The 17512-nt window shown below is 33.6% G+C and overlaps 1 protein-coding gene across 4 annotated transcripts; it reads right to left on the bottom strand.

Annotated features, from left to right (window-relative positions):
- Positions 1-1510: 1510 nt before the first annotated feature.
- LOC130944728 (chlorophyll(ide) b reductase NOL, chloroplastic-like) lies at positions 1511-12757 on the bottom strand. Of its 4 annotated transcripts, none has more exons than XM_057873218.1 (13): positions 12385-12757; positions 11080-11148; positions 9888-9952; positions 9706-9792; positions 8591-8658; positions 6893-6941; positions 6729-6814; positions 3907-3964; positions 3475-3504; positions 2927-2977; positions 2814-2855; positions 2106-2216; positions 1511-1773 (listed from the first exon to the last, which is right to left on the bottom strand). In XM_057873218.1, exons 1-13 carry the CDS (start codon positions 12653-12655, stop codon positions 1726-1728), a joined length of 1035 nt encoding a protein of 344 aa, XP_057729201.1. In that variant the 5' UTR covers positions 12656-12757; the 3' UTR covers positions 1511-1725. The 4 variants fall into 4 exon arrangements, with proteins under 4 accessions (XP_057729201.1, XP_057729200.1, XP_057729198.1 ...); XM_057873217.1 differs by having other exon boundaries at positions 3454-3504; positions 6729-6805; XM_057873215.1 differs by having other exon boundaries at positions 3454-3504; positions 12385-12755.
- Positions 12758-17512: the final 4755 nt, after the last annotated feature.

Here is a 17512-nt window from a genome sequence, read left to right as displayed (position 1 = left end):
TTATTCAATCTCAATCTCAATAATTAATACCATTCACCAATAACAATATCATAATTCATCAATATCTTTCACCAATCATCATAATCACAAACAACAACAATATTCATCATATTATCATCATAACTCATATATCACACATTCCAACACTCCATATCATCCTCTTCATCATCAAACATAAATTCACATATAATTAGTCATACACCAATATCATTCAATCCTATCTTAAGGTCAACTAGTCTAAGTGTCCATAAATATTACATATTACAAAAAGAAAATCGAAATCATACCTTGACCGATTTCCACGCAACTCAAAACACCAAGCTCAAGCTCAAAGCTCCAAAACCATCAAGCTCACTCCAATAAACATCAAACCTCAATCTAACATCATATAACATACCAACAACAAGCTTAGGGTTCAGAAAAACAACTAAACACAAGGGTTTAGTGAGACCTTACCTCACCCAAAGAGATTAGGGGGCAAAACCCAACAATATTTCAATGCTAGATCACCCCTAAACAAACAAAATCACAAAATCTACTTAAAAACCAAATGTAAAATCGCAGATTCCATTAAGGCAGAAATTGGAGCGTGAGTTTTGAATTCTTACCAGATTTTCTTAGATAGAAACAAAGAGTTCAATGAGAGCTTTGCGTGGCTGTAAACGGCTCGTCAATCAGAGCTCCGTAGCTCAAGTTATGGCCAAAAGAAGGAGGAGATGAATAGTAAAAAGGATTTTCTTCTTCTCTTCACAAGTTCAGCGCCCCTTTCTTCTCTTCACAACTTGATCCCAGTCCAACTCGCTAAGTGTTCTTGGTTCATTTGACCCACTTTAGGCCAAAACCTTTAAGATTAATGTCTAGTTTTCAATTCTAAATTATTTTTGTGCTTTTAAAATAATAAATTCAATTTTTAAAATTTTATTTTTCTCAATATGTGATTCCAGTCAGACTAGGCAAGTAGTGTCAGGTTAAACACTAGTACGCATTTTTACAAAAAAATTTCATAAAAAATAATTTTCCTACTCAAAAAAATTAATTAAATTCAAATTTCACCTTTTTTATTTCAAAATATTATTTCTATATTTTCGAACCTATTCTAGACAGTATAAAATTATTATTTTATTAAAACAGTTATTCCTATTATTACAGTTCACATTGTTCAGCAATGTTATCTACCTATACTTTTCCTATTTTTTTAGAAACTGTCTTTTGCATCTCTCAAGGTTATCTGTCTTTTGCATCTCTCAAGGTTATCTTTATTAGCGTCAAAATCTTTGGAGTGTCAATTTAATTGTTTACTCTAAAGAAAAGTCATAAAATAAATATAAACTTTTTTTTTCTAACTTTTTCAATGGAGTTTTAATGCTCCAAAGTCCAAACGTATACGGAGCATTGTATCCCTTGCCAAAATAGAGCGTGAGGAGTAGATTGTTTACTTTTGCAGTGGCAAAAAATAAATAAATGAAACAAGCTCTTAAAAGGTTACCAGGGAATAGTAGCGAAAAATAAATAATAGAAAAAGAAAAATAAATAAATGGCATAAGTCCCCTCTCCCTGTCTAGAAATCTCGGGTTATGAAAAAAAAAAAAAAAACAATTCTTACACGGTTGCCCGAGGATTATAGGTCCAGTAAATACTAAATACCCACTGATGTATTCCAGAAGATCATAAACGACCAGAATATTATCTACAGTTAGAAATTGCCTGGCACCATTTTAATTCGGTTCATTCTTCAAGAATATACCGGTTCCTTCTTGCCCCAAATGCTAGTCTCTGTATGGCAACACAAAATAGAAGCATTCGGTTATGTTCCTGGTACCTTGTAAAATTTGAAGGTATCCTACCCTTAAGAGTGCATTGGATTGACTTCCAATTCCAGGCCACAATTTTTTTTAGGTGTTTGCATTGATTTTTTATATATAAAAAAATTATGTGATTAAAAAACATATTTATTCCAAACACCCTTTAGTCAATTTTCTAATATTTTTATTCCAAACTTAACATGAGGTACCGATACTCTTGTGAAATCAAGGGTACCATGGTATAAAAATACCGAGAATTTTGATTAAATGCATGCAAGTAGTGATCATTATCGCTTTCTTAACTGAAAATATTTGGGAATACGCTTTCAAACCAGTGAGGAACCGGATGTATGTTGGCTTCATTGATCCATTGGTAGGTATAGATCTAATGTTTGGAACCAAGTATTCAGCAACCTGCAAAACCATTTGATAAAAAGTAAAATGAAGAATTGACAGTGAATGAATTTGAGAAAAGAGAAAAGCAAAAAATGTAACTGAGATACAAAAGCCATACACATTAATGACAAATCTATCTATATTCATCATATTAGAAAGTATATGGCTAAATAGTAACTTTCTACTATGAAGCACAAACAGGATTACAGATACTGAAACTTAATGACACTCGGCTGTATATTGGAAAATAAAAAATAAATTAAAAAAATCTCCCTAAACATGCTTGGACAAATCTAAAAAACGTCACATGTGATATGTTCAACCTTATCTCGACTAAAAAGCCAGATAAGAATGTTGAAACACCTCAAACACTGTCAATAACTTTTTTTTTTGTTAAATAAAATATTTCATACAAAAAGTATTCTGAATTTTAGGTTAAGTTTCAAAATTGTATCCTTGGTGAATAATTACTCTTTACTTATTTCATTCATGTGTATGAATTTCTACATAGATAATTAAATAAGTGTTCCAGTGATGAACCTAATCATGAGGAGTTTATTTAAAATATTTTCACATCCATATCATTCTTTTTATTCACAAATATGAAAATCTTACCACTTCGGCCGGTTCAGCCAAGACATTGATGAAAAACTTTGCCTGTAAAGAACAAATGTCAGTGCGTCAAACGAGCTAAAAACATAAAATAGATGACTTAGTTTCATATGTACCTGCTTTGTATTAGCACCAGACATGAGAAGATCCGTTGTGACCATTCCTGGCTATAGTACCAAACAAGGGAAAACAAAATTAAGAGTAAGCCAAAACTGTTCACGTGGAATACTTAGCAGTAGTAGCATTGTGAGTTGGTGAGGTAACATAAACACTGGAGCCATGATGCATAATTTTGTAGAGTCCTACTACATGAATCGAGAGACAAACTGATAGAGAAGCTAGCACAACAAAACGGACTTTGGAGATATGACTTTTGTATGTGCATACGTAAGACAAAATATTGGAATGTAAGTTTAGCAAAAGCATGCACAACAGGGAAGCATATAGCCGACACCCTTTTAGTAGGACAAGCCTTACACATCGAATTTGTTGATTTTTCTCATCAATTGATTATTAGGTCAACGATAACAACGGCCCCAAATTGGAAGAATTTAGATAAATAAATTTTCTTTCAAACATACAAGTACTCGTACTCATGCAGCCATCCCTACTATTTAACAAAGGATTTATAAACACAACTTACGGAAAGGTTATGCACCATTACATTTTTTACATCTTGCATCTGCAATTCTGCCTGTGAAACATGAAGACATCCACAACTGTAATTCTTATTTTATGAAATATATTGAGAGAAGCAAAAGACTACAACGAATGAAGAAACCTTTTTATAATGGAGAATTTTAACTTTGCAACTTATGCCTACAACAAAATTTTCTTAACTTTTTCGTGTTATAATTATTGTCAAACTGATTTCTCCTTTTCTCTACTAGTACAAAAAATTTGTAATATAATTTCTCATATTTTTTAGAACTTATAGCGATTAAAAAAGACAAGGAAAAACAAATGATCTAGCAACTTGACATGATTGCGAATAAGAATTATAAATAGTAAGAACTTTTAAGCATATAATACGCTTCCTAAGTATCACCAGAACAAGCATGGATAAGAAGTGACAATATATGTAGAAAGTCTCAACTTGTAAAGATTTTGTCAGATGCACCACACTTCTCTTGGTTGCTCCATATGCAGCAAACCTAAGAAAAGAGAAGAAAATTGAGAATTTTCATCATGGCATGCATAAAAGCACTAGTAACTTTGTAAGAACGTTCACTGCAACAACAATAGTAGAATTCAGGATGCAATTATTGGATTTCACAGAAGAAAGTCTTTTAATTTACACCACCCACAATTTGCTAGCCTTTGGTTTTGGAAGTGGTGGTATAGATTTTAAAAGATTAACATAATGAAAAAAGAATAAATCACCATAACTACCCATAAAAGATGAAAATCCCAACAAAACTATCCATGAAATATCAGCTAACTTCATACCCATAAAAGACGGGGTCTATTTGACAAAAGTACCGAAATGTTAAATTTCTGTTGACTCCGTTAAGAGACTACTTAAACTCCAAAATTACTCTTTCCATCGTCTTCAACCTCTCCAAATTCTCACCTCCATGGACATTGTCATTTCCCTTGGACCCCAACCACCACTACCACCCACCCTTCCCCTGTTTCTTTTCCTTTCTACAATTCAAACCAGACCCTGCCAGCACCTGCAACCCTTTGTCGTTGTTGCCGTCGCTCTTCTCATAGTCGGAACTTGCCACAGAATCACTGCCCTAAACCTACCATGTGCCCTCTTGAAATCTCCAAAAATCACAAATCAGCCATCATCCTCGCAAATCATAAACAACTACAATGGATCTTCATTCTATTCACTCACATGAGACCCATATGACCACCCCCCCCCCCCTACCTAATCAACTAACCTTCCTGAGCTTGAGTATCTTGCAGGACGATGGAGTGGACGACCGCAATGGAGCCAGAGAGGTACTAAGGTTGAGTGATAGGGTGACCTAGCCAAGGGAAGGGTTGCAGACGGTGGTTGGGTTGCAATTGCTTGGGGAGCATTGTTCAACATTTTGGAATGGAGAGGGAAGGGAAGAACAATTGCAAGGAAGGGAAGAGGAATATCATTAGCAATTTAACACTGTGGCTGAGAAGAACCCCAAGAATCTCATTTACCACAACATATTCTTCCATCCCCCTCTTGGAAAACAAAACAACAACAATAAAAGAAGATGAAGAAAGAGGTCGAAGATGATGATAGGGGTAGTTTGGTAATTTAATGTACAACACTGGCTAGTCTCTTAACGGAGTCAACACAAATTTAACATTTAAATACTTTTGTCTAGAATCTAGATACTAGGTAGGGGTGGCAACATGCACCTTACCTGCGGGTACCCAACCCGACCCCACCCGGTTGGGTAGGGTTGCCAACTCGATCCGCAGCGGGTAGGGTAGGGTACGGGTTGAACCTCAACCCTATCCGACCAACCCACAAAATATATATGTATATGTTATATACTTATATAAAAATATGTTTCAAATAGATGTTGAACTAATGACCTCTCACTAAATGCAAAAGATCCTTAGCCACCGAAAAAATATCATTAATTGATAATTTAATATTTTTTTTTACATAAAAGTAAGTTTTATTTTAAATTATCATTAAGTTATATAATAATATTGCATCTTTTTTATAACCCGCGGGTTAAGAACGGGTAGGGTTAGGGTTGGGATATTCTCAACCCGCGGATAGGATAGGGTTGAGTTTATATAAAAATCTCAACCCGCAGGATAGAATTGGTTTCAACCCAACCTTACCCTACCCTACCTATTGCCACCCCTACTAGGTGACTTTAATTCTTTCATGGGTTGCTTTGTCACTATTTTCATTTTTCATGGATAGAAAATGATAGTTTATTCATGAAGAAATAACTCATGGTTTATTGCTTTCCTTAAATATTCAATTTAGAACTAAATTAGTATCCCAATACTGACTGCCTTATAGCTTAGAAAATTATTTTATTAGTTGTTAATAATCCCAATATTGAGTGCCTTATAGCTTAGCAACCTATTTTATGAGTTGTTAATAAACACATCATAGTACACTCGAAAACTTTCAGAAAAAAGGGCCACCATATAAAGTCAATCATTCATATTCATAGAAACCATAGAAAGCCATCCCTCACAAGTTTGTTTATCCAAAAAACAACATCAACATATCGACAAAAATGATAGACTGATTCTTCCTATCAGCATAAGCATTTGAAAGTTGTTTCATGACATAGTATTAAAGAGGTCTAGAATCAATTCTTATTACCAAAAAAAAGATAAAGAAATATCAGCATAAGACAAACAAAAAGAGAAAGAAAAAAAGGGTGTATACAAAATTTAATGCAAACCCCCAAGAAAAAGAGGCTCTTGCATGAGAGTGTGATAGATATATTCCTCCTCCTCCAATCAACTTGAACTTTTGTGATAAGTGATTTCATGACATAGACGTAAATAACGAATCATAATGAGCATTTCTAGTCACTAATTACCACGTCTTGGAAACAAGACATGTGTGTGTTCCTAATGAGCATTTATGGTGAACTAGAGCATCCATGCTTAAGCACATAAGAACCCAAGTATTTTATAGTTGTTGCAAGTGCACTTCTGGCTTCTCTTTTATCTCTCAAAATGGCATAACGCGATATATTTGCAACATGAGTTTCATTGTTCCATTGTTAAGTTTGCCATAACCCCCACCCGGCCCGCTCCGCCCCACCCCATCCCGCAATGGCCACAGTGTGACTCCACACGGCCCATCACCTAGGAACATATGCTGTGTTTTGCATATATAGTTTCATTTTCACTTTTCTTTTCTCTCTATTAACATATATTAGGACCAATAATCTCAAGTGGAGACAACCACAAATGGAACACTTCAATAAAGTCAAAAGGTACCTTGGAGTTGGTCTACCATCTGAGCCTGCACCATCAATATTGAAAATATGGCCTCCGCGAGGCTGGCTTGCCATCATCTTTATTCCCTAAATAGAAACTGAAGATCTATGCATAATAATGCACCAATATTACTCATAGTCCCTCTTAGATGAGAAATAGTTTACCTCTCGGCAACATATCATCAAACCGAGTGTGTTTGTTGTAACCACCTCACTGCATTCAAAAAATAAGAATTTAAAGAATATAAACTATCATGTCCCCTAATAAAAGATGAAAATGTTGATAAAACTACCTATGAAAGAATGAAACTCAGTTTGTACCCATAAAAAATGAGCTCAGTTTCACAAAAATACTCATTAATTTGCATTGACTCTATTAAAAAACTAATTGTAATATGTTAAATTCCCAAACTACCCTTCTATCATCTTCAATATATTTCTTCTTCATCTTCTTTAACCCCACCATTATTATCACTATCATTATCCGGGAAAAAAAACATAAGAAAGAAATCAACATCAATAACAATTTATCTTTTTCTTTCGCTAATTAACAGGCTCAGTTTTTCTTTTAATAAATGAATAGGTTACCATGATTCTAGCTGTTTTACATTAACAAATGAGCTTCAAACAATGAACATGTTTATAGGATTCTCATGTAATCAATCATACGTAAGTACAAACATAAATTCTAGGTTGAGCAAATCATCTGGCATATAGAACTCATGTAAATCAAATCATAAGTACAAACACTAATTCCATTCCAGAAAATTAAACCATCTAGCATATAGAACAACACTAGAGCACAAAAAGGATGACCCAGGTACAGTATTAGCTCAGATGAAGATTATTGAAACACCCATCATAAAGCGACCTACAGATACCCACAGGCTTAATCACTTTCCAACTCTTGCTGCCTTCTGTTGATATTATATTCAGTAAAGTTTCTTTATGTATCAATTAGGATAAATTAGAATCAATTACAAATGATTATGTTCTTCTTTATTAGGTATTGTAATTATGAGTAATGATTAGTCAATGTATATAAATATACAAGCTGAAGAGTTCAGACCTCAAGCTTTCACATTATAATCACTGTCTAAACAGAGTATCAGAGCATAGGTTCTATCAAGGTCTTTTTAGTTTGCTGCCACCACTGTCTGGCAAAGACCCATTCACACTGCTCTTTTTCTGAGAAAATGAAGTCTATAAAGTCAAGTTCAGAAGGTTCAAGTCAGTCACCAGGCAAAAACCCACCGTGAGAGCTCTCCATCTGGAGCAACGATACCGACAAAACCATAGCCCTTCAACTCGTCGGGGTTCCGGGTTCCGTTGCCCTCACCAGTTGTCACAGAACTAGGAAGTGCCAACACGTTGAACAACGTTGCTCGAGATGGAATCAGAGCTCCGGAAGGTGGCACATGGACTTCACATGCCGGTGGACTGTCCTGGCAAAGACGACATGTGGAGGACTCTTCGGTGGTGGGCTTTTGCCAAGTAACTGATCTGAGCCTTCTGGATCTGAACTTGGACTATATAGACTTTGTTTTCTCAGATAAAGAGCAGCGGTTTATGGGTCTCCTCCGGATAGTGTTGGCTGGACAAAAAAGGGACCTTAACAGAACCTATGCTCTAAATATCATGTTTACATAGTGATTATAATGTGAAAGCTTGAGGTCCTGAATTCCTCAGCTTGTAGATTACATTAACTAATCATTACAATACCTATTAAAGAAGAACCTAATCATTCCTAATTGATACAAAAAGAAACTTTACATAATTCAGTAATTTATTCAAATTTAAAAGAATAACAGCCTTAAAAACGGAACACCTAGGATTAAAGGTGTAATTGTGTAAATAGCTCACATAAGATCTTCATCTGAGGCCTCAGCAAGCGGCTTATAGCTATATGCATTTGATCCAGCATTATTAATCTGCACAGTTCACAATAAAGGATCACGAAGAATTAGAATTTAGTACTACATTGACATTCAGCAGAAATGGGGGAAATGTGTATCAATAAGTAATCGTCAAATTATAATCAGCAGAAGGATATTTGATAGAGAAGGGAAATGGAAAGGGGAGGGGGAAGGGGTATAAAGAAGTAGCTATGCATATATTCAAGACTTTTCCGTAGATGGATCAATGAGTTTATCCATTTCTATGAAAATTTGACATTGTTTTAGATTAGGCCTCAAGTGTCTATCATAGCATCCTCTTTCATAAGAGCTTAGGAAAAGGCAGCATATATTAAAAGTTTACAATAAAGCATCATATGGGCAGAGTTGTACAACAGAGCACTAATTAATAAAGAATTAAACATGTTTCCATGTAGCTGGTGGTAAATCTAAGAGGTCCAAGGTTCAGGTTCCACTGAAAGGAGGTAATTGGTAAATAATGGTATGGCTTATGTTTATATAAACAAATATATGGATATAAAATGTAGAATCTGATTTGATTTTCAATATAAATATTGATATTATTGTTTTACATATAGCTCACTTTTAATGATTAATAATTATATTATATTATACATTTATAATATATGAAAAAGTTAATGTATATACAAAGTTTCAGAATGCCTCACTATATATTTAGTTAAAAGATTGCATGTATAGTACAAATTTTATTTTGAGATTAGAATGGTAACATATTACCAGCCAGGCCCATAGTAGATCTTTCATTTCCAAATTTTACTTAGTCATGATTGTTCTTGTGCGAAAAAGAAAATATGAGGTAGTTTACCATAAAAATAACCGAGTAGAACATTTCATAATACTTTTAGCACATATTTTAATAAAATACACGGTATTGCACTACAACAATATTGAAAACCATATTGGGTTTAAAATAAGAAGCTTACTAATTTGTTTAGATAGTTCTTTTAACAACTAGAACTAATAAAATGGAATCCAAAAACTTGTCTAATTGAATATGCAAAACAAACAATTACAAAATGAAAAAGAATCAGGCATTAATACCCATATGTCAATGTATCCCAGCTTTTCTTGAGAAAATGAAACTAAGTTCTTGACATCTTCTGCATTTCTGACATCGCATTTAGATCCCTGAAAGAAACATAAATTGATGCTGAGAACAAATCAGACATCTATAATTTTTCACAGATGTTCTACTACTAAAAAGGAAGTTCAAGAGGAGGTACCCACACATGCTGTTCCCCAAATTCTACTTTCAGGCTCTTCACAGCAGTCTCAACCCTTTCATCTGCTAAATGAAAACCAAGAAATAGAGGAAGGTAAGACACAGAAATAAGATAAATAGAATTTTACAGTCACAGCTGATAATCAGCAGTAAGCTAAACTAAAATTCAAATCAGAGCAGAAATACCAAGGGCATGGACTAAGAATAAAAGAAATGAAACATATAACTGTAAGTCATTATCTGAATGAAAATGAACATGAAAAATTAATGTAATAAAATTACTGGATTATTCTGCTCCTCTAATGGCAAGAACTAAGTGGAACTTAACACTAATTATCATGCACCATCTTCCCCAAAAGGTAAAGCTATTAGAAAAAGGCACAAAAATAATATTATATCTTTACATGCCTCCTCATGCAAGCTTGTGCTGAAACATGAAAATAATCTTATTTTATTAGGAATAGCAGCCAGTAAGTATTGAAATTTAGGTCACTTAGTCCCACACGATAGAGGCCATGTTGTGAACCATCTCTTAAAGCTTAAGGTCTTCTTTTGGTAAAAGCTTAAGTCTTGAGTAAAAGACATGAATCATTTTATATCAACAATAAAATCATTTTCCAACACCAAAACAGGATCAAGACCTACATAAACTAATAAACAGCATATGACTAAAGCTCCTCAAAAGAATAGTCAAGAATAAAAGACAAATAAATCCAATAATTCTAAAAAAATAAAACAACTATTCAAATGTTGTTCAATTTTTTTTTACTGCATCCACCAAACAATGATAAGAAAAGTTCAAATAAACTATTAGGAAACTAAGGATTACTAAGGTGCAATGCTGGAAGAAACAGAAAAGGCAATAGTAGAAATCGGGTAGGATATAACCACATAGAAGAGGACATGGAGAGTGGTCAGGCAGGAAAGAATGAGAATCTCATATATATATGCTTTTGTATGGAAATTATCACTTTTCAGTCATTGGTTATTACTGGATTTCTATCAGGACCAAACATTTTCGCAATTATGAACAAAAAAAATGAAGGAATGAAAAAACCATGATTGTAGCTGATTAAATCATGTAAAGTTAACATAAGTAGTATTGTAGTAAGGGTATTGAGTCAAGTATTGAATCATGGAATAAGCTAACTGCAAAGTTGATACATATTAAAACACCAAGAGTTTCGCCGCACATGATCTTGAGCAAATTATGACATTGTCTCCAGCTTTAAGAAACTCCTTTGCCAATGCATACCCTATTCCTGAATCATATGAATATATATACACAGTTAGAACAATTTTTTTTTGTGTGTTTTTTTTGGGGGGAGGGGGGGGGGGATCTAACCCACGCCCTACATTATTGATTTCAAAACATTTGATACATGAATCAAGAAAGGAAAGATTCCCTTAAACAAGAAATTATTAATTTCAAAGCATTAGATAGAGTACAAATTTAAAAGCAAAACCCAAAGAAAATTTATTATGCTGTGTTTTTGTTTTTGCTTGTTTAGAATCACAAGCTACTTAATCAAAGCTTCTGTAGACCCATTTGAGAGTCGTTAGCTCAAGCACTGGTGCTTGATTTGAAGCTCAAATAGTTTAAAACATAGTTATGTTTCAGTGAGAAATTTAAGAAGGAAGTTATTCATTCTCTTCAAGCTATAATCAAGATTTGCAAGGATCTTCTTGAAAGAGACAAAATTGAAAATTCCCTCTCTACCAAACAGACTAACAATACAACAAACAAGAAGCAGCAAAAGGTGTTGGGTTCTCACCTAAAAGCTCCGAAGCCATGTTTAGAAGTACATTCTAAACTCTATTTCATAACTTCCTTCACCTCTATAAAGTTTTGTCCTTCCTTTGGCAAGAAAATTGATAGTAAGCATAGCTCACTCTAATACTAAGGAAGCTCGCAGTGTTTATTCTTCCCAAATTCTTTATCATTACACGAAAGTTAAGAACCAACACTACAACTTGAAACCTAAAAGGCTAAAACTCCTCCCAATTTCTGAATAGCAAGATGGTAAGGTGATAGTAAAGCGCTACTACTATGTTATCCAAGAATCATACAGTTAGTACTTTAAAATGAGAAATAGGCTCCTAATTATGAATGAGTTCTTTTACTAAAGAAAGAAATTGACCCTTTTGGCCAACATTATTTTCAGAATTTAGTTTTGATATACATGTGTATTCAATTACACTAGGTAAAAAATCTTTATTGGCCAAATGTTGGCCAAAAATAATAAATTTTGTTCATGTAGCATTGTCCTTTACTAAATTAAGTATCAAAACACAAATTCAAACATCAGCAATCAAATTACACATGCACTTTAGAAAGCAAGTAAAGAGCAACATTTGAACCGTTTCAAAGTTGGTCGATAGATATGTAGGTGTTTATATCTCACTAAGACTCAAACCATTAATTTTGTCATCAACAATTTAAATGGGTTAATGGTCAGTTTGGTTCAGAAAGTAATAGAAAAGAGGCAAAAACTGACCTTTGGTTGAGCCAGTTATCAAAACGTTGTAAGGAGGAACCATTGGTTCTCTATTGAGCGAGGCCGCTGCACTGAAGGCACGAGAGGTTGGATTTTTGGGAGCGCAGCGGAGGGTGCCACGTGACATGCAGGTGTTTTGGCAGGAAGCAACGGTTGGGTAACTGAAACCGTTAACTGAGAAGGGAGAGAACCGAAGTGGGTGATTATGGCGATGTGAAGAAAGGGTTGGAGATGGGAAGTTGAAGGATGAGGAAACGGTAGTGGAAGCCATTGAGGATGGGGCAATCGGAAATGGAAAAGAAAACGGATAGTACTGTCTCTATTGCTCGAGTCTTCACATAGGCCCTGTCGCACTCGCACAGCTTTCCCGTTATCGCCACGCGCTTACCTTGACAGGACAAGCACATCACGTATAGGCCAAAAATTTTAATATGTGTATTTGTAACGAGGAAGTGTTGGGTGGTAATGGAATATTGTATAATATGTACAATAAGGATTTAGAGATATTCGATTCAGTAGGATATCAGATATTTATTATTTTTGGTATCTGGATAGTTATTCTGAATAGTATAGGTGTATTATGTTTGAGAAATTAATAATATTTTACTCTAGATATTTATTTTTTAATTTATATTGAGTCAAATAAATAACTCATTGTACACATTGTCCATTGACTTCTTAGCGGAATTCATTTGTAATTTTTAAAGTTAGTTCTGCTTTTAAAAGTATTTAAAGATAAATTTTTAAAAGTTGGTTTATATTTATTAAAATTAAAAAGACTAATATAATCTTATTTATTAATTAATATTTAAATTTAATTTTTATATTAATATCTATTATAATATTTTTAAATTTTAAAAATTATTTTACCAAATATACTTGTTGTTTGTATTTATTAAAAGTCATTTTTACTTTAATTTAACGAATATAGATACTACAATTTTTAAAAAATTATCATTTAAAAATTAACTTTTATGAATTATTTTTAAACAATAAAAATTTTACTAAATTAAACTTAACAATCATAAACAAATCACCATTTCTAACCACAAAAAATTTGAATACTCACAAAAAACAATTAAACTTATATTATATTTATAAAAGATAATTTTTCTTTGACAATATTATTCGATTGTTAAATTTAAAATTGACTCTTTTAAATTATTTTAAAATTTCCAACTTACCTTTTTTTTCATCTTTTCCATCTCATTTTTTAACCTCTTCGTGCTTAGCTTTTAGCCATGAACTACCAAACATCATTAGTCTGTACAACGAACTAGAACAATTCCTACACCCAAAAAATGAATAATAACTTGGCAGAAATTATAAAATTCGCATATACAAAAAGTTCAATTGTTCAAATTGTTAATTTAGATAAACCGCTGTAATTTTAAAGGATATTTTTTTCCCAAATTATTTTCACTAATAAAACACTTCAAATATTATAAACGGAAAATAGAAATCTCAATAATATAACTAGAGTAGTGATGACTAAACATTGTTGTTGTTCTTGAATTCTCTAACTTCAAATCCTATTAGAAACTTGTGAGTTTTGTTTTTATCCAAAAAAAAAAAAAAAACCAACTTGGTAACCCAATCCCAATCCTAATTATAAGCAACAATAATAATTCAACAAAATCTTAACATAAATCTAATTAAATTCAATTAATAATCAATCAAATTAACAATCATTTATCACATTAACATTTAATGGGTACAAAATTACCAAACCATACTTCTAGCTCATTGTCCTCACAATCGAAGTACTGGAGAAACTTTCTGACCGAAAAATTTGAGAAAAAAACGTCAAAAATTGGCTATTCCACCTTTGGACTCACTTGGTCGAACATGAATGGGACAGCAGCTTTACCGTCGACTTCTCCCGAACAAAAATGGCGTCAATGTGAAGAAGAAGAAGATACGAACACTTTAATCAGTTTAGATTTTTTACAGAAGTTACAGATCTCAAGAAATCGAACGCCGAATGTAAAACTCTGGTTAATTAATAAATAATTAACTAATAAATTAATTATGGGTCAAAGAAATTAGGAAATTAAATTTTATAATTTAGAAAAGTAAAAATATTTAGAATATGTATTAAAACACTACTTTTAAATATGTTAGCCCAAAATCAAACCGAAGGGCTAAATCGGTTGGACCAGACCCATATTAAACCCAAGGCCCAACATATATAAGCTCAACGTGAGGTTTTTCAGCCTCATTCTCACCGCACTAAGAGAGAGACACGGTGAGTGGGGGAGAAGAGAAACCAAACCCAACTCACTATTCACTTTGACATTCAATCTTCCATAACTTTCAATTTGGAGCTCCGATCGTTGCACTGTTTGCAGCCATGCATTCATCTCATTGAGTTCTTCAATTCTATTATAACAAAATAGTAAGAAACTTTTATTTTCATGCCCAGTTATTCCTCTCACTCAGATTCACGTTTTTGTCTTGAATATTGAGTGATTTTGGTAATTTTGGCGGTTTAGGTGCAATCTAATATTGGGTTATTATTGGATTTTGCGCCAATCATCATTGGGTAAGGTAAGAAACCGTTACCCCCTTTTGAATCTTCCAATTTTCTGAGATTAGGGTTTTAAAATTTGTGAATGTGTATGAATTAAATGAAATTAGGTTGAATATATGTGAAGTTGATGTCAATTGATGAAGTGGAGTGTTTAAATTGGAACTCTGGTAGTTGGAAGCTTGGCAAGTGGACATTGGATGGAGACTTGAAAACTTGTGGAAGCGAGGTCTTGCGGTGTTTTGTGGCTTCGCAGAAAATTGTCCAAGGTATGGTTTTAGTTTTCTGTAGTTAATCTTTAATATTGCGTGAAAACTTAGGCTAATTGTCCGTAGGATAAGTTAAATTATGTGAATTGTTAATGATTAATGATTAACGGTGACATATGTTAAGTTTGGTGGAAAATTATACGTGGAATTGTTGAATAATTAAAGGGTTTGGATGTTGATATTTTATGGGATGATTGAGAGATATGAAAAAGTGGTTAGAGGTTATTGGTATTGAAAATTGTGGTGGTTTGATTGAGTATGAATTGAAAACTTTGGTAAAACTAGAAGTTTTGTGTTTTGGATAAAAACTGAATTTTTGACTAATTTTGACGGGTCATAACTTAGCTTCTAGACTTCCAAATTTTGTGAAACTTATTTTGAATGAAAATTGAATTCGTGAAGTATATAACATTTTAAGAATGGACGAAAAATTATTTTTTAACAAAAAAATTATGTGCGTTTAAAGTTTGGGTTTCAAAACAAAATTTTGGAAAAAAACCAGAAATTCTGGTATGTATGTCCACACACACTATTGTGCACACGCACAGACGAGAGCGTTTGGTGAGACTCGTGCGTATGCATGAGGGGTGTGTGCATACACACTTTGAAAGTTTTACAAGTTATGCGTACATACACTTTGATGTGTACATACAGGCTGGAAAATTCGTCTGGTGCGTGCGTACGCACAGCAATTATGCGTATGCACGAGCCCTGTTTTTCACATAAAACTCTGATTTTAACTTTTTGATGGTCCATGCAAGCTTGTAAACTTCTGTAATCTCTATTTAAGGTCCGATAGCTAGTTTTTAGGCCATGAAAAGAGTGCGAACACATTGAGGGAGTTAAATTGACGTTGAAGGAGATTGATTGAGAAGTGAAGAATTGAATTAAATGATGAGTCAATACCGTTGAATGATTTTGATAATAAGAAATAAGGAGAATTGATTTATATTGGGTATGATGAAAAGGATTATGATGTTGAGAGATGAGAATGAATGATTATGATTACGGATGGAGTTGATTGAGTGATAATAAATTAAGGTTAATAATAGAGACACCTGGGCAGTACGCAAAGCTTATGGTTTGTCTCATTTGCTCCGAGTTGAGTATATTGAGTTGTGATCTTTATTATGCTTGATCTTGAGTATGTTAAAGATAAGTTTGATGAGGATATTAGTTGTGTATAATATGTTCCACTTTTGATGTGTCATATTCTCTTTGTTTGTAAAGTGTGTCGGGCACTATAGTCCAAAAGTGTGGCGGACACTATATCCTAAGACTGTACGCACACTATGATGTGTACCACAGTCTGAAAAATTTGTCTGGTGCGTGCACACGTATAGCAATTATGGATACGCACGGGTCCTGTTTTTCATATAAAACTCTGATTTTAACTATTTGACTGTCTTATCAAGCTTGTAAACTTCCGTAATCCTTGTTTAAGATATGATAGCTAGTTTTTAGGCCCTGGAAAGAGTGCGAACACATTGAGAGAGTTAAATTAACAGTGAAGGAGATTGATTGAGAAGTGAAGAATTGAATTAAATGATGAGTCAATACCGTTGAATGATTTTGATAATGAGAAATGATGAAAATTGATTTTTATTGGGTTTGATGAAAAGGATTATGATGCTGAGAGATGAGGATGATTGATTATGATTACGGATGGAGTTAATTGATTGATAATGAATTAAGATTAACTATTGAAACACTTGGGCAGTATGCAAGGGTTGTGGTATGTTCCACTTTCTCCGGGTTGAGTATATTGAGTTGTGATTTTGCTTCTGATCTTGAATATGCTTGACCTTGAGTATGTTAAAGATGAGTTTGATGAGGATAATGGTTTTGTATAATCTGTTCTGCTTTTGATGCGTCATATTCTCTTTGTTTGTAAAGTGTGACGGGCACATCACCCAAGAGTGTGGTGGACATTATATCCCAAGTGTATGGCAGGTACTATATCCTAAGAGTGTGGGAGCACTTTATGTAAGACCCCTGGTGCATAATTTTTCAATCCACAAACTAACCGGCAAGTGCACCGAGTCGTACCAAGTAATACCTCAGGTGAGTGAGGGTCGATCCCACGAGGATTGATGGACTGAGCAACTATGGTCGAATGAATCACTTAGTCATGCCAGCAGAAAGTGGTGTGTTGAGATCCAAAGGCATTAAACAGTGATTCAAAGAGTAAGAAAGCAAACAGTGAAATTTGGTGTGAAATCTATTAAAGAAAGCAGTTAAGGTTTCGGAGTTATTTACTTATCTGGATTAAGTTTTCTTACCAACTAGTTTAATCATGCAAGATTCATTCTATGGCAAACTGTCAGTG

Source organism: Arachis stenosperma, chromosome 8 (genome assembly GCF_014773155.1).
Source record: "Arachis stenosperma cultivar V10309 chromosome 8, arast.V10309.gnm1.PFL2, whole genome shotgun sequence".
In the NCBI taxonomy this organism is placed as follows: Eukaryota; Viridiplantae; Streptophyta; class Magnoliopsida; order Fabales; family Fabaceae; genus Arachis; species Arachis stenosperma.
Note: the sequence above shows the minus strand (reverse complement) of the source record. Positions and strands in the feature narration are given on the sequence as shown.